The 18,725-nt window shown below is 34.9% G+C and overlaps 1 protein-coding gene across 5 annotated transcripts in view; it reads right to left on the minus strand.

Annotated features, from left to right (window-relative positions):
- Positions 1-18,725, minus strand: part of CDH18 (cadherin 18) — a 441,257-nt gene that overhangs the window by 151,534 nt on the left and 270,998 nt on the right. For all 5 annotated transcript variants that reach the window (XM_048939478.1, XM_048939479.1, XM_048939476.1 and 2 more), the window contains one exon: positions 8,052-8,532. In XM_048939478.1, the coding sequence (XP_048795435.1) occupies positions 8,052-8,279 (228 nt within the window). In that variant the 5' untranslated portion in view covers positions 8,280-8,532. The remainder of the gene's footprint in view (positions 1-8,051; positions 8,533-18,725) is intronic.

An 18,725-nucleotide genomic window follows, 5' to 3' on the forward strand; every position in this document is an offset into this window, starting at 1 on the left:
AACAAAAAAACCTTTTTCTTTTTTCTTTTTTTTTTTACAGAAAACGTAGTTAATTATAAAAACAACACTATAATGAATATTTGCCTTTTTGCTTGGAAAGAAACACGCCCCATTGATTTCAGACAATACAGAGATGTTAAAACTACTTCCACATTAACTGAAGGAGAGGACTTGTCATGCTAATACAGACATATAAAGGAATAGTTATCTAAGAAGGAAGCATGGACTGGGAATGCCGAGTTCATCAGCAACAGCCTCTGACACAACCAAACATGGAACAATATTTAATATAAGAATAAATGTTTCTGACAGTCAATATTTATTTTATCCAAATTTCAACTGCCTACAATTACAAATACACAGCTCTGATTTCTTAAATGAATGGGTTTTCTATCAAACTGTGGCTTGCTCAACATCTTAGTGTGCTTTTTTTTATCTGCTGAATTACCTCAATTCATTACTTATGAATTAGGAGTATAGTACAATTTCACACAGACTGCATTATTTTCCATAGTCTGTTTCTGTTTTGTTTTTATTTTTATTGTGGATGACTTTTACTGCTTATAAGAAGGTAGCAAAATATAGGGAAATTCATTCCCGATTCACACATTCCTCACACTACTCATGACTGCCTGTCCACTACCAAACTCACTTTTTTTCATCTCTTTTCAGTCAGAAGAGCTCCCCTACACTCAGCTGTTCCCTGTACAACTTCCAAGGAAGTAAAACAGCCTCTTCCTATGAAAAATCCTCTTTTCAAAACAAACAAACAGAAAGAACAGCTGCAAATAGTTCTAGAATATGGTTTAAGTTGTTCCTCATGCAGAATTTTTTTTTTTTTTTTAATATATATAAATCTTGTAGCACATCTCTTTTTATTGTTGTTGTAAGACTGAGGAAAAGGAGAAGAAAATGAGAAGTGTTCTTTGTATTTGAGGTGCAGGTATGTTCTGGATTGAAACAGTAAACATGTTTGGTCCTGTTATTTTTTCCCTTCTAGTAATTCCTAATATTCAGATTGCTCATTGGATTGTTCCTAAGCACAGAGCTGATGGAAGTTTTTCAAGGAACTAACAAGACTGTAAGGTCATATTAGAAGTAACTGACAACTCATTTAAAACAGTTGCAGCTCATGTCCTATTCTATATTTATCTGTATTGAATTTCACTCAGTCTAGGAAAACTCTTTTGCTGCATTTCTCTATGGCTAGTATTTCCAATTTTCTCAGTGGATTTTACAATTAATGCAAATTTTCACTTGACTAATCACTGTTTTACCTTAATATATTCCTTTACTATTAAATGCCATTTGGTTTTTCCCCGCATACAAGTTTTATATTACTATTAATAATACTGAGATCACTGCACCTTTCATTACTTGGATATCGACATATGAAGATAGTTTTAGATGAGAATTTATGTACTAGAATTACTGCTTTCGGTACATTTCCTCAGATCACTGCATCAAGTACATGCGATAATTACTGTTCATCTGTTGATTTGCTCCACAGCCTTTTGCACTGATACCTCAGTTTGATACTGACAAACTGTATAAAACTTCCTCACAAAACCAGAATTATTTTGACATATTAGATTCCATGTTGCTGTTTTGACATAAAGGACCAAGTTTATTCCTGGTGCCATTCCACATCAACTTAAATCAAGTTAAACCAGGTAAATACTATATCCCATTTCTTTGGTCTGAGAGTGAACTTCAGTGTGTTTATGCTTTTCTGTTTGTTTAGTCCGTCAAGTCAAAATGCCCGTCAGTTTGTACATAGCCATTTTCTGTCTAGGATTACAATACAAGAGCTCACTAGGAGAAAGTCGGATTGATCAGGCTGATGAAAGCACTTCCTTCTTTTGATTTTTCCCTAGATAACTTTTCAATGTTTAGAAATTCCATTTGAAAATAATAAATAAAAAGTAAACGTCCACAGCACGCTATGACTGGTAGAACTTGAATAAAGTGCCCTCATCCCCTCAAAAACAAAATATTTGGCTAATAAAGACAGTGTTACTATCAGCATGGAGGCAGCACAGGAGACTGTCTATCATCAGAACTCAAGAAAAAGCAAGTGCACTTGTGAATTTTTGGTATGAAAAGATTTGGGGTGACAAGTCCTTAGTCAGCTTTTTGTAAAAATAAGCAGAAAATGAGGCAGCTGATATCATATAGGATATATAATGTCACATATTACTAACTTCAGGTTACATAATAGCTGTACGATGGAGAGGGGCCACTTCCTCAGTTTCTTGGCAAACCTACTCCTTGAGCAACAGTAGGAGATAAAGATAGAAAAAAAGAAATAGACACTGCCTTGTCCGACCAGTGTCAGCTTCCCATCAACTTAAAAGGCACTGACTCAAGATGCTATTTATCAATATTCATGGTGACATTAATGAGGACCTGAGTAAGCAGGGAGCAGAAAGCCGTAAAAATGGGTACAAAGTCCACTAAAACCAAGAGACACACACAGTAGAGAAACTGTAAAAGGAGTATGTGTGTGATATAAAGTAAGAAAGGATCTATTAAAGTACATAGCTCTACTTATCCAGTACCAACATCTATAAACTCAGTCTCACAGATTCCTCTGGAGATGTCCTCCAGTAGAAGCTGGAGACATCTCTCAGCCTTAAAATGAATTAAAATAGTTAAAATGTTTCCTTAAATGTTAATTCTATTTATTCAATGTTAATCTTCCTTACTTCAAAGAATCTCTAGAAGAATTAAAAAGAAGCACAAATAAAAACCTTTTTCACACCAAACACATTATATTTGTAATTTAAAAGCTTGCTGAGCCTTCACTCCATTCCTTTTCATTACGCTTTCTTTTCTACATAAGTAAATTTGAATGTAAAAATTTAAAGAAGCAAAGTCCATAAAAGAATAGAAAAATGTTCATTTGCACATTTATGTTTTCATTGCTACCATGCTTTTACTAGACAAAGGAAAATTATTTTGCCTAAATTTGTAAAAGGAGCACCTTAAATGGTAGAAAATTGGACGCACATTGTGCAGGATACTGTTTATGCCCCTCAGACTCATTTTACAAAGGGATGACAATGGTTAGCAAGCTATGTGCAAAATCTTTAGACTACAGCATTTAAACTTACCTTTTAATTTTCTTTAAATTAAAATAAAACCGCGTTTTAAATTAGACTAAATTTTGGAACTGTTTGCTAGTTTTTTAAAATGATGAAACATCTTATATTCTTTATTTTACTTAAACCTCTGCCATTGAATGAAGTCTTTTTAATTGTAAAATTCAGGTTTTGTTTCTTCCTTAGCATTTATTCTGAAGGATAGATTTTTCTCTACTGTTATTAAATCTGAAATGTGAAATTGTCTTGATATGATCAGAGAAGACTAAATTCACTTTCCTGTACTAGAACTAATTTCTTGCAATGATACATCTTCATTTCGACTTGAAAATGAATTCTGAATGACAAGTTTGTTATGCAGTATTTCTGTTTTCAAGACTACAATAACAAATTAATAGATCTATTAACTTGAAAATTCAGCATAACACCAGAGATGACTTTCCTTACCTAACTTACAGTACTACGATTCTAGGACTTTTTAAGAGTTAAATTTTCCTCTTTTCTTTCCTGTATTCACACTCATTCCCATCTGTTCCATACTTCCTTACACACCCCATCAAAACAAATTATTTTTGTATTACAGGTAAAAGAACTGAGTAAACTAAGAATCTCCCTCCCCATCCCCCAAATTTAGGAAGAAAAGTTGTTAAAAAGCTATACACAGTTGAATACCTGAAAAGCCATCCCTGCCCTGTGGGGTATATTTGAAGTGGATTTAGAGGTATATATTCAGTATTTCAAAGATCCGAAAGGTCTACAGAGAAATCAAGTATCAGTCTAATTCATTATATTCTTGTGCTATTCCCTCTAATAGCACAAATCACTCAGATTCTAACCAATATCGATCTCCTCTTTTACACTACACATTTATTTCTCTCCCAGAGTCAAAAAACACAGTGAATGTGTAGCTATGACTTGCTTCCAGTGTAACTTCTAAGTTATATCACAGGGACTAGACAGCTACTCTGGAGACAATGACATTCAAAATGAAAAAGAATGGTAAAGACTGAAAGATATATTCTCTTCTTTTCTCTCCTAAAATCTGCTGCTCTCCAATTCCTGACATATGAATTATGAAACATGGAAACATGGAAGAAATGCAAAGGAAATGCAACTTGGATTTTTTAAAAATGTTAGTTTGCAGCACTACAGCACAAGTTATTCTAAGTTTCCTCAGGAGGGTCTTCATTCTCCTGAATGGGGAACAGAAGGATGGTATCTGACCATCTATCAGCTCACACTGCTCTTACTAGTCCCTTTTTCAGTACTCACAGTCACGTTTTAAGTAGCATAGTTTTCATCTGGGAATGCAAAGTCTCACATTTGCTCTTGTAGCTGGAAGCTCGGTTCTGTGGATTCAACTGCTTGGGACAAAGGCATTTGTTTCTGCTTAGTGGAATTTCTTCATTGCACACATGCACATACACACAGAGATAAGCAGTCTGCCTGAATACTGTTAGACATTGGTCTTAGGAAGTTTTCAAGAAAGCCACCCCAAATGATTCATGACTGCAGAAAAAAAGTCACTGTGGTTTTAACTTCTTTACAGATACCTTTTTAAATACGAAACTGCTTTTGGAATTGTCTTTTAGGGAGAGCAAGCTGTGAAACATTGAAGACTGATCCCAAATAAAACAACAGAGAACCAGTTCAATAATGCCAGTACCATGGAAAATATTTAAAATCTACAAAATGTTTGTTTCTTATCTCTATCACAACCTAATTTTTCCAAGATCTGTGTTTTGCCTTATTCCTTGTTCCTATAAAAGTCTCATAATCATTACTAATACACATTAGTTTTATACACATTTCTAGTCTCCAAACTATATTTTCTTACAGAAAAGAAGTAATGATTGAGAAACGGAGATATGTTTGATATTAAAATATAAAGATGACTTGTTGTCCTAACTTTTGGTGTATAACAGATGATAGCAGTAAAATTATCCACAGTCTTGACAGTCATTTCCTGATAAGAATGAGAAACCTTACTATATTCATTGCAGGCCTATCCTATTCTTGTCCTCAGTGTACATTTCCATGACAATGACTGTAATCATTATAACAGCATTGTACATAATGACTCTGCTTTCTGTGATGATGCTTCTAAAATGAGTGTGAAAAATGTGAAAGGACAGATATCAAATGGCGAAACACTCACCAGTGAAGCAGAGTAGTCTACAAAATTAATAATTGACAGAATTGATAGGGTGCTGCCACTGAATGGAAGACCGGAATTAAAGGGCAACACTCACATTGCCTTCTTTCATAATCTGAGGGGTTTTTAAAGAAAATCTCTTATTCAATTAGTCAGGTCAAATGAGGCCTTGTGAGGTATGTATAATTAAATGTAACATCAACTAAACATCTATTTTTCAAAATGAAAAGCAACTGATACACAATGATTACTACTCAATCTTCATTACTAACATAACATCAGTCTCACCTAGTCATTTCTTTTTTTCCAAATTAAAAGTAAATGAAGTAATGTGATTGATATTTGCAGTAACTCAGATCATCAGAACCATCACAACTTTATTTACCAAATATAAAGTAGAGTAATAGACCTTCTAAGTCCCACAGAGCTTCTGCAAAAATGAGTTTACAAATGTTGTGATGTACTCAGTATAGAAAACTATGTACAGCACAGGGAATTCTTACAGGAAAAGGAAGAAAAATATTGGTAAGTACAGAGGAAGAAATGTCCTCAGATAAGGAATGTGCTTCTGACCACAAGGGATTAAACACAGTCCTACTTATTGATCTTTTTAAATGTAGCATTAATATAGAGGTCAGAGGATGAAAGAATATTTCCAACATTATCATAGCAACATAAAATTGAAAGGGATCATTCTATAGGTCACCAAATCCTCATATAGATGTCTACTCTTTCATGCAATCATCTTTGAGAACGCTATCATAAAGACAAGGATGCTTTATTTTGAAATCCTTTCAGATCCTGTCCACTCTTCCTATTAACAGCCTCTTTGAGAATCTCACTTTCTTATTTCCATCCTAAATAAACTCATTGTGAACAAAACCTAACTTTTTTCAGAAACAAGCTGAATCAACTTAAATAAGTCTCTTTCCCCTGTGGTTTCCTCTGAAGTGTATTTGCAAAATATATACATAGTCTCTGTTATTATTTTTGATGGCAATTATCCAATCATGTTTTACTTTCCATTACCACTTCCAACCACAGTGTTGGATTTTCTGCATGTAGCTTCACAGGTAAATTCTTTTTTTTAAAATTAATTTTTTTTTTAAACAAAATTAAAGACAGCAGTAAACATGTTAGCATTGTTTTGTACAGCTGCCTTAATACTACGTTGTCTCTGTTTTCCCCATCCCAGCTTTTGCAGCTTCAAATCATATCTACCTTATTTAATGTATAACAGTAGAATCTATAACTGATCTGATAACCAGATTTTTGTCTTTCTCTGTCCCTTACACTTGATGAATCAACAGTGTACAACTGTTGAAATTCATGATCTTGCTCTACATGAGAGTTATTAGACTGTGGTCTTGATGTTTACCCTTTATCTTGCTGTACCAATATTCTTCATGCTATCTGCCTCTACCAGATGATCTTTAGATTCTCCTGCAAAGACGCACATTGGCAACACGTTTATAGAATATTTCTTCTATTCCAAACTCATACATGAAAATGTTAATCAGACTAACATGGTCTCTGGAGGAATATTCTCTCATCAGTTCACCTACCTTATAAACTTTTAATTCAATGTAACAACGTATTTCCATTTAGAAACGTCATTCCCCAGTCTACATTTCCCTCACAAATCCTAAAGATTTCCAGTGTGCCAAGTACTTGGCATTTTACTAAGGCATTTTACTAAAAAAACAGGGTATTTTTCTGATTTTTTGTGTTGACAGTATCTTATATGCAAATGCTCCAGTTGCTATTTTGGGTAAGATGATACTGTTCAAATTTGAAAGCCCTGGCTACTAGACATCTGTGATTTCAGGAGCTACTGGTTTCCTTGGATATTTTGTATATTCTAAAATATAATTTTAAAGACTTTCATCTTCAGGGCAAAATGAAGGCAAAACAAAATAGTTCATTTACCATGCTTTACTCCCATTAACCATCTTTCTTTACCACTCACATTTAACATACTTCTCCAATTTCATTACAGAAATAAAGATTCTTCTAGGTTACATAATAAGAAATTTTATCATTATGCTGACAGTATTCATGGGGAAAAAACTCCATCTGTCATGTGTCTTGCTATAAAGCTACACAGAATGATTTCTGTGCTTTTTTTTTAATGTAAATTTAAAACAGAAATTATACAGACAATATTACACATAATAAACTAGAATTCTGTTGGATAGCCTACAATTGTATAAGCATGAACCTTATGCCTGAAACTCACCATGTAAATAAAAACATAAATATAGGGCCTGCTGTTTCTACAGGCTTCTTATGTGTTATAGCAAGTAACATACCATCTGCATCTCATTATAAGAATGCTACAGAGAGCTCTCCCTTTGAAGGAGTCCTTTTCCAACTTACGCTTACATATCTAAATTAATATGTTCTTGAATCTAGACTGTATTTATTATATTTCCCGATGTAGAACTGAACCTTATTTTTAAATACTCCATAAAAGGATTTAGCACTGACATATTTAAATATTATTCACTTAGGGGTCTACAAAATCCGATGTAAGCCACATTTACTGCATGTACAGCTGAGCTCAGAATAAATACTCTAACTTCATCCTATTTGCTTTTATTGATATTTTTGCTTATAATAAACAAAGAAAGCATACTTAGGGAACTGGTAAGCTCACTGTGCTTGTATACAACAAACTGAGAGGTGCCCACCATTAAAATGAAGTGACATCTAAGGAGATATCTGGTTTTCCTCTATCAGTGCCACGTTTCAGGAGACGGAAAAATAAAAACAAAAAGATAATACCTTACCTTTCCTACATACTGAGGATCTGGTCCCATGTGTTCTTCTAAAACAAAGAACTGATTCCACACCCATCCACGCTTGGGACGATGATGTACTTCTGTTTCACCTTCTGTATGCCTGGTTTGATTTCTAGTCACCTTGATGGAGCCATGATGAGCAGCTCCATAACACCTCTGCACAAAACAGAGACAAACTAGGACTGGGCAGATACAAGATGTACTTGTAATTCTCATTGTAGGATAGGGTTCCTGTTCAAGGTTTTCTTTCTCTTGTCTTTTTCAGCTGTAATCCTTTAAAAAGTTCTCGAGATGGAAGGTGAAGCCTGGTTCAGAAATACAGTCCAAAAAGGGTTTTTCTGCTTGTTCATGGCTTAGCTGCCCATTGGGGGAAGCTCAAACTATATTTACATTATGAAAAGCTGACTGGAAAAACTGATATTTCTTCTGAGGTCTTCACCATAGAGCTCCACAGACGACCATTGTCTATCTAATAGGGAAAGAAAAGAAAGCCACTTACTCATCACTAAAACCAGTAGTTTTCAGTTTTTGACCTTAGATTACACTCACAGCTTTATTAACCAGTCTCTCAAAGACTCTCACTGTAGCTAAAATTTCAGTCCTTTCTGTAAAAGTGCTTTTTGATTTTTTTTATTAAAGTATCTTAAGAATTAGCATGTTTTTTTCCAAGCTATGAAGAACATATACTTCATTAAAAATTCAGTGACCTGGGCAAGTTAAATTGGTGATTACCTGCAAATAAATCACTGATCTGGTCTGGCAGTTAAAATCATTCCTACAGTGTCATTAGATAGATGCTAGATAGATAAGGAATTTCTGATAAGTTCTTGATCTTCCATACACTGCACAGAGATCCAACATTGTAAAAAAAACAATAGCTATCATGGCTTTCAAAGGAAAATCTCCAAAATGGGCTTTGAGGTTTCTGAATGAGTATTAGAGCATACTGAAAGAGACTTTCAATCAAAATGTGCATTTTTACTCAAGTGTTTACTTAAATTCCAACCAATACCATGGTGGCATTTCATAAAATTAGATAGTATTGACAGAAAATTCAGATATTGCTGTTTAAATGGTTATTTTTATAGAAGGACCAAAATTCCCAGTGACAATATTTTCTCAGCTTCAAAAGAAAAATATGATCTTGTTGCACACAATGGTAAAATATGAAAATTTACACAGAAGTTAATGTTGTATATAAAGCAAAATACCTAGGAAAAAAAAAAAAAATACGTTTTAACCTCAGAGGAATAATTACTCTGAGCGAACAGTTCGATCCCTTATCTGAATGTACCAAGAATCAATCAAGGTAGGAGACTCCAACCATGTAAATAAATCTACTCCCACCAAAAAAATTAGAACTCTTTTGGGTTTGTTTAGGTACCATAAAGTTATTAAAATCTATATGAACTTGCCAACAGAAAGAAACAGGATTTTTTTTTCTCCACAATAATGGAAGAGTACTTCAAGACTTTGCTGTGCAATAGAAATACCCTTAGTGACATATTTTCTGTTGCCATTATTCATTTTATTACAAAGGGTTATAATGAAGTAAGGGAAGACCACCAGTCACTTATGTCTGGCGAGGAGTCAAAAAAAGGAAACTCAGTACAGTATTTTCTACTGGAGAAAGGAATTTTTAGCATTCAGTTTTACCCTTCTTTCCATTTCTATATCAGTGTAATCACTCATCAACCTCAAGAAAGACCAAGCCGCTGATCTCTCAAAAGCCTTGCATCTCATTTCAGAACAGTTTTCATGCATCAATAATGTATTGTTACCTTCTTTACATAGAAATGTGACTTAATAGGAATTTTTCACAGCTAAATGTTGTATGAAGTCATACCAGAGAACAAATCCAGAGATTCCAAGTCACATTTGTTTCTAACTGTAACTTGCTCCTTGATTTCCTCCCCTTTTTGCATTTTTTCCTTTATTCATGCTAGAAATCAGTTTTGTCTTGAAGAATGAAGTTTCCTCCTAAAGATTCCTATAATTGCAGATGAGCTTCTTAAATAAATACTTAAGTCATTGTTATATTTCAGGTGTACATTAAATTAAATGGTACCTTACAAAACAGTAAGGCTACTATTTTATTTATTCAAGTACTATTATTCTTCCTTTTCTCTCCATCTTGGGAAATGCCTGGGAGCCATTTATAAGACTATCACCAGTGCATAATAATGCAAAAAATTGTATATAAGGTGCATTGAGATTTCTTAGATGGCACATTTAAAATGTATTTAAAAACCATTGCTACTAAACTTTCCTTCATAAAAACTGTTAAGATGATACTAGTGGAAAACTCATACTTTCTAAAAGAATAAATATATATGAGTGCAGAATATAGCAATAAATCACGATTTACTATACAGATCTTTGTTTCTCACTCCTCTCAAAAGTCATCTACAGAGTAAATTCAAAAACACCAAGATGGATCATTTAAACTGTGTTATTTACACAATCAAAACAAATAATAATAATTTTTAAAAGTGACAAAATTCAAAGGGCGTCTTCATCTCTTAAATGCCTGCTCTGCTTAGGTGTAATGGTAAGCAGAAGAAAATGAATTAAGTGGATTTACTTTGTTTCAAAAACACTATGTTATTTAATTCCATTCTGAGATTATTAGTTAAAAAAAACACCAAAAATTGAAGGCTTATTTTTTTTTAATTCTCATATATTTTAAAATTAGAGAGAGAGAGAGAGAGAGAGAGAGAAAAGATGACAATGGAGTCTGCTTCCTGTTATAAACAGGAATTCAGGCTTCAAGAGTTACTGAATTGTATTTTAAGCCTGGAGAATCATTTCCACATGAGAAGTTCGACAATTAAAGGAAGAAGGATATGTAGTGAAGATTCTTCAAAGTGTTTTGGCTCTTGTAAACTTATATTAAAACTAAAGCTTAATTAATGCTCAGTATAAAACTATTCTGAGTTACTCAGCATCCTTCTATTAAAGGTTTACTAGAAACATTCATTTAAAAACAAATAAACAAAACAAAGCAATTTGCCATGAGGACAGCAAAGCTAGTCTACAGGGGCAAGTACAGATGGGAAGATCTGAAATGGATAACAAGGAGATAGGAAATATACAAAATGTGTGCAATTGTAAAAGGATTGAACTTTTTGGAATGCCTTCATTTGCTGCCTTACACTCTCATACTGAGATTCTGACTGCTCAGGGCTCGTCTGTAGCTTCAGATTAAGTGTCCTGCTTCATGGATTTTTTTTATAATGATGCATGCAGCTGCAAAGCAGTATTCTGTTATTGCTGTCTCCTGGGAGCCCCTGATGAAAATGAGCTGTGTATCTCAAGGGACTGTCAGAATGAGTTAAAATTAAAATAAATAAATAAATAAATAAATAAATAAGATGAGGTGGGAGAGTCCCACCAGCACTACTGAATATCATTACGGGAGAGTAGTTACTGCTTAGCATGGCAGCAAGCCTCAGTAATGAACTCCCAGGAAACCAGTAAAAGCGTAGTGATACAAAATGTGTATGCACCATGAGGAGTAGATGCATCCTTAATAGTGGAGACTTGTCCTGAAACTCAGTGTTTCCTAACTCTCATAATCAAATTGATCATGTATCTGTATTCATCTGAATAATTTACCTTTGTAAATGCACATGCAGTGCAGCTCCACATTAATTATTTATTTATGTGATTATTTATTGTGATGCAGTTACAATAAGTTATGGTACTTGTAATTAACTGCACTTCTCATTTACTTTCTGAATTCCCCCTTTGCACTCTGCCCTATAGGCTTCTTCCCTTCCAGAAAAAATTCTGACATTATCAAAATCTGACCAACTCCAATAACATTATTTGAATATAAACTATCAGGCAGGAAAATAATCTTTTTCTTTCTGTTTTTCCTCTGCTTAGTCCATTGCCTGTGTTACATCCTTCACCACCACAGAAATAATTTTATACTGATCTTGAGATCAAAGACAGAAAAGTGAGCTAGCATTGAAATGAAAAGTTTGTTACTATTTTATCTTCAGGAAGAAGAGTTTCACAGATTGTCAAAAGCATATATACAGGACTCCAGTGGACATCTGACAACTAGCAGGGAAAAAAAATTGTCGTTAGATGAAGAGAAATGGTTCATTAAACTTATCTGTAGTTGATCTCTCCTCTCTTTCCCCAGGCTGTGGCAGAGATGAGCTATTGGACTTTGCATTAGAAGAAGAAGAACAAAGTTCTCAGCCAGTATGATACAGACAACATACAACCATCTGTTGAGCAATGCATTCTGCACGTACTGACAGAGATAGCATCCAAATTGTTTTGGAGAGAACTTTAAAGCTGTATTGCATATTGTTATCTTGTCCCTTCATTGCATTTATGTTGTAGGTATGCGAATCAACGTTAAAAGAAACAAGGCTCATCTCTAAGCCAATCACCCCCACTCACGGGTGAAAAGTGTCCAAGGTGTGATTCTATGTACCTCTTTCACACTTCCACACAGTCCTTTGGTAAAGATCATTTCTCCTAATCAAAGAAACCAAAAAAACTCTGTTAAGCTAGAATTGAATTTTTTTCCCTTAACAAATTATTTTACATAAACTATAAATATTTTTCTTTCATTTAAGGAAACAGAAAATCTATTGTGGAGTTAAAAGTGGGGAAAAATGTGAGCAAAAAAAGGATCAAAGAAAGACTAGAAATCAGATATTATAAGATAAGTACAATAAGTACAATTATAAGATAAGTAAAAAGAAAAAATTAGAATAAGATAAAACAAGGACATTGAAAAATTCACTGAAGAAATAAAACAAGATAAAGAAGAAAACTGGAAAGTTCAACAGGAAAAAGCTGCAGCTGTCGAAGCTGCTTCATGAAGCTATCAGAGACAAATTTTTCCTAAGATTTACAAGTGTGTGTGAAAAAGCCATAAGCAGTACAATTCCTATAGTGTAAGAGTATACTGAGTACAAGAAAGCCAGTTTGCGTAGTTCACTAGGAAAAAAGATAAGGAAAAAATTAACTGAAAACAAAAATAATGAAAAGAAATTCCACATAAAATATGTGAATCTGTGATCCGGCATGCTGAGATTGCCAAGAGAAGTGAAAATGTAGCATTTAATCCCCTTTTTACCTTCTATACCAGAGACGCTTTTTCTTTTGGGGCTTTCTAAAACAAAATATAACAACACTCCAGACAAATCCTTCCATTTAGAAAGCAAGTTGTCCTTCTGGAAAGTAAATTATTATTCCACATAACAAAAAGCTAATTTGACAGCACAGAACTGGTTGCAACGTGTCCTAATGCTGTCATTAGACGCCCAGAATTAGACACTACCCAATTTATTAGAATTAATAAATTACTCTTCCAAATTGATTTTTTAAAGTTAACAATAGTTGCATTTAGTTGCAGAGTAAGCATTAATTTTAAAAAAAATTCATCAGATTATCTCATATAGAAAAATGTGATGAATTTTTCAGTAACACACTGACTGACAGACACATGTCAAACAATTCCTACTTAGGAGATTCCTTTCTTCCAGTTGCCTCAGGCCTTCATAGAAACAATGTCAGAAGCTTCAGTGAAGTCTTCAGTCTTTAGAAGATAGTTTTGTCATAAGTGCTCCTAATCCAGACTATTTTCTAAATCTTCAAATCAATATATTTCTCTCCCTAGTTCTTCCTTAAATTCAAGGTGGAGATTATTCTCAAATATCCATTTTACCTATATCATTAGGTATATTGCTAGTTTTTTATTAATTGAAATGCCCTATTTTACTAACTGAAAATTTTCCATGCTTTAATTGCACTATTAATTCCCTGTAAAAATCACAAAAAAATAAAGCTCAGATATCCCCTTGGGTTTAATTTGTGAAATGTGATCTTAGAATTGAAATAATTTGGAGTTCCAAGATTTAATTAAACAATTCTTATGTTTTTATTCTTATTTCCATTGTAGGTCTTATTTTAGACAATTAATACCTAAAAGCTCAACACAGCACAAATTTATTTCTAACACAATAGTTTGTTCTAATCTTTTCCTTTGTAAATCTATTGCAGCAAACCAACTATACCTTGAGACTGAAGAGGAAAAAAATACAGCCCAGAGAAAACTTTTCATCCAGCATTAACACACTGACATTCCTAGTTTTCTGGTAAATTACTGACTGCTTTGTGAAGAATGAATAAAGAAATGTAAAACCTTCATTTAAAATTCTGGCTGCAGCCCTAACAATTAGCCAACATTGACTTGACTTAACCTTAACTTTCATTACCATTATTAAAGTAGTTTGCAGTCCACATTCCCTGTTAGTCTAACAGGTCCTCATAAAATTATCTCACTGGTTAGAACAGGTGGCATCGTTTAAACTAGCCAGGTCATAAAACAGAACCAACCAACCAAGTTCTGTGTCCATCCAGCCTTTTCATTTTGACTCTGCCAATATCAGTTTTTTGTGGGGCTTTTTTGTTTTGTTTTGTTTTTTTAACATATTAACCATCAATGCTCCTTAACAAAACCCACAACAATGAAGAAAATCCATTGGAATTAGCACATAATTCAAGTTATATTATTACAACAGAAATTTTAAAAGTGAACCCAAATGATACTTTGGTTAGATGATAAATAAGATAAGCTATGACCTCAACACTGCCATTAACAGTGAATAGGTCCAGTAAGCAGTAGCTATAGAGATTATTTAAAACTCATTCATTCAAAAAATATGTTGAAAGCAGTTAATAAAATACATTTTATATGAATGGGTATAAGAAGGCATTAAACACTATGAATCAATTAATTTGTTACCCTGCTAGTAAGTGCATTTTATGAAAGAGTGTAAATGTGCAGAGAAACCCATCTTTCTTGAACAAAGGAAGACATGCAAAGTTTGCAAACAGTACAGGAGCAGTACTTAATTGTACTTAGTATGTACACATAGACAGTCAATTAACAGCTATGTTAGCTAGTGGAAATAAGACATTAAAACATGATTAAAGGTTTCAAAGCCTGTCCTCAGCTGGCAAATACAGAACTTTTTTTTTAATGTAAAACAAGTAAACACATAGCAACTTCAGGGTAACAACAGTGCTCTGCCGCAATGAACATCTGTAAAAATTTTGTTTCCAACTACACAATGCTACCGGCAGAACCACAACACAGTAACAACACAATTACTCAGATAAAACCCAGCCACTGTTTCTATAGCTGTAATTGCATACACAGTGCTACTAGCCTTTTCATGCTGTGAAAGAACAACTGTGAAACAGAGAAAGATGAATCATGAATCTGACTCACACCTTTCTCTTTGTCTCAGTTGGAGACCAATCCACCTACAATTATATCTACAGTTCCCGTATGTAGCCAGGAATAATAAAGATATGCAAGACAGCACAAAGATGCTTTTATATTCCCAAAGCAGCAGAGCCTTTTCTTATGTTTTGTTTCCCTTCCCAAGAAACTTGCTAGCAGAATAAAAATTTCGGTGATTTTGTGAGTCATTTCCCTCATTTATAAAGGTCAGGTCAGTCAGTCAGGGACAAAAGCAAATATATGAGACTCTGATGACCAATAACCTAGTTTAAATAGGAAGAACTTGGAACATTCTATTTCTGTATAATACACAGGTACTGTTTATTCTAAGAAATTATTTCTCAAAGCTGAATAGCGAGATCTCCTTTGGAAAGTACAATAACATTCCAAATTACTGGTAAAACAAAAGGAAAAGAAAGGGAAGTCCGTAGACATTAGAAAGAATTACAGACATTTAGCTCCCATATTTTGCTGCTAGTTCAGCACTGTGTGCTTGAAACTCTTAAAGTTGTGTAAATTATTACAGTTTTGCTATCAAAATTATGGAATATAATGTACACAATGTAATGCACATACATTTCTTAGAAGAATGATAAATATGTCATTGTTCACACAAACCTGGAACTCAAAGTTTCAGAGAGAAATATTAAGTGACCTACCCTCATAAACAAATCTTACTCTCTATGCTTGAAAATTGAAAATATTTTTTTTCTAGTATGCCAAGAAGGGTGATTGTTCTGTGAGAATCACACCAATTTTTTTTTTAAAGTATATTTCATCATAGAACATAATAAATGTGGTTGTAGATATTATGGGAGCAAAAGACCACAGTAAGAATAAAAAGAAACTATTACAGCTACATTAAATTATGGCTACATACAAAAAGAAGAATTTACATGTGGCTGATAAAATATTTCAGAATGCCCTGTTAATTTGTACAGTAAGCAAGGTTTTTGTGAAATCAGCAAGCAGCACCCAAGTTTTGGCAGATAGCAGCATCTGTTTGGGTCAGTTACTGTCAAATTAATGCAAAAACACTAAGATCATCTTTCTTACTGCAAAGAAGAAATAGTAACATGACTTCTATTTCAGGCTAGAATTTTTGAGTGCCATGTGAAATTAGAGCAAATTGCAGCTGGCTTCAATGAATGTACCATAAAGTTTTTTGAGTTTTTTTCTCAAATCTACTGATTTAAGAATACTCTGAAACCACATGTATTATCACACAAAAAACTGAAGTCAAGAAGAATCTTTGGGCATCACCTCGTCCAACCTGCTGCACAAAGTAGGGTCAGCTTCTAGGTTGGACACAACTGTATAGCGTAGCTGTAGATAAGCCTGAGGGAAAGGAATATGTGTTGACCTGGGGTTAAGTTAGCTGAACAAGAGGTCAAAAGCCACTGAGTACGACAAAACTTGCTATATACAAAAGATTATAACAATATAAGAAGTTACAGAGAAGGAACAGCTGGATCTCAGAGACTTGAAAACCAGCTGAACTTCACAGACAGTGAAGAAGAATACAGGACCCCTATAGAGAGTAAAATATCTCAGAGTCCACAGTGTCTAGGCAACCTGCAATACTACTTTACAGAGTTGAGATTACCAAGGGAACACTATCAGACATACTGAATCTGGATGCAATCCAAAAACAAAGCAACAACAACAACAAAAACAAATACATAAGTCACACATAAAGAAAAAAATGAAATAAAATCTTTCACAGAAATAAAACACTGAGTGACAGGAGGCTGGAAAGAAGTGCTGTGGAAAGGGATCTGGGGGTTCTGGTAGACAGCAAGCTGAATGTGAGGCAACAGTATGCCCTGGCACCCCAAAGGGCCAATCATACCCTGGGGTGCACCAGACCCAGCACTGCCAACCAGGAAGGGGAAAAATTGTTCCACTCTGCTCTGTGCAGCCACAGCTTCAGCCCTGTGGGCAGTTTGGGTGCCACGATACAAGAAGGACATAAAACTATGAGAGAGTGTCCAAAGAAAAGCTACAAAGATTGGGAATAGAAGGTTGGTGGCCCTGCCTAGGGTAGGGGGATTGGAGCTTCATGATCCTTGAAGTCCCCTCCAATCCAAGCCTTTCTATGACTCCATGACTCTATGAGTGTGGAGCGGCTGAAGTTCCTGGGTTGCTCAGCTCAGAGCAGAGATGCTGAAGGGAGGCCTCATGGCAGCTGCGGCTCCTCACAGGGAGTGGAGGGCAGCATGGAGCTGCTTCAAGGGAAGATCAGGTTGGGAATTAGGAAAAGGTTCTTCACTGAGAGTGTAGTCAGGCACCAGAACGTGCTCCCTGGTGCACCAAGCTTGTCAGAGTTAAAGAAGCGTTTGGACAACACTCTTAGATATTTGGCTTGAATTTTGGATGGTCCTGTGCCAAGAATCTCAGAATCAAAGAAGTTGAATAATTTCAGAGAAGGAGGCACTGCAGCCTCTCTGGTTAGCTTGTTCCAGTGCTTAGTCACATCCCCAAGCAGATACACTCCAGTTATTGCCTTGCATAAGCAACTCCATTGTCACATCCAGCTGGCCTGCCTTTCCTAAAAAGTATATAACGATCCATGACAGCATTCCAGTCATGTAAGCTGTCCCATGATGTCTTTGTGACCACAGTGAAATCATGGCCTTGCAATTGTACACATCTTTAGTTCTTCCTGTTCATTTTCCATGCTGTATGCATTGGTATACAGGCACTTCAGAGATAAAAAAAGGAGCAAAGGATGCAGGTTTCCCAACAAGGATGCTAGAGGATAGATATACAGCTATACGCACCCTTGAGGTGGCTGGCACTCTGGCTAGCCACAGGAGGCAGCTAAGGAACATCTGTCAGTGTCCTGGTTGGTCTGGTTTATTCCCCAGTCAGTTGTAATCTTATGAGCATTTCCATTTTGGACCCCACCACTCAAGTCCTTCAGTTTAAAGCCCGCATCACTAGGTTAGCTAGTCTGCTGCCAGAGGTCTTCCTGTCTCTTCTAGATGGGTGGATCCCATCCCTCTCTAACAGGTTATAATCTTCATAGAACATCCCATTGTCGTGAAAACCAAAACCCACATGTGAGCACCTGCCACGTAACTATATATTGATATGCATTACACATTATTTCTGACTTCTCCCCTTTCCTCCAGCAGGCAAAACTAATAAAAGCTAATAATAAAAGATAATTCAGGCACCATTTCTTTTTCCCACTTGTACTCCTGGGGCTTTATGGTCTTCTTTGGTTCTGTTCACGTTCTGACTTCCAGTGTCATTCATGCAGGAGTTGGACTCAGTGATCCTTGTGAGTCCTCTGCAATTCAGAATATTTTACAGTTCTGTAATCATTGATTCTATCACTCAGGAATTGAACTCTGTGATTAGGGAATAATTTT

This window comes from Lagopus muta, chromosome 3, assembly GCF_023343835.1.
Source record: "Lagopus muta isolate bLagMut1 chromosome 3, bLagMut1 primary, whole genome shotgun sequence".
Taxonomy (NCBI): domain Eukaryota; kingdom Metazoa; phylum Chordata; class Aves; order Galliformes; family Phasianidae; genus Lagopus; species Lagopus muta.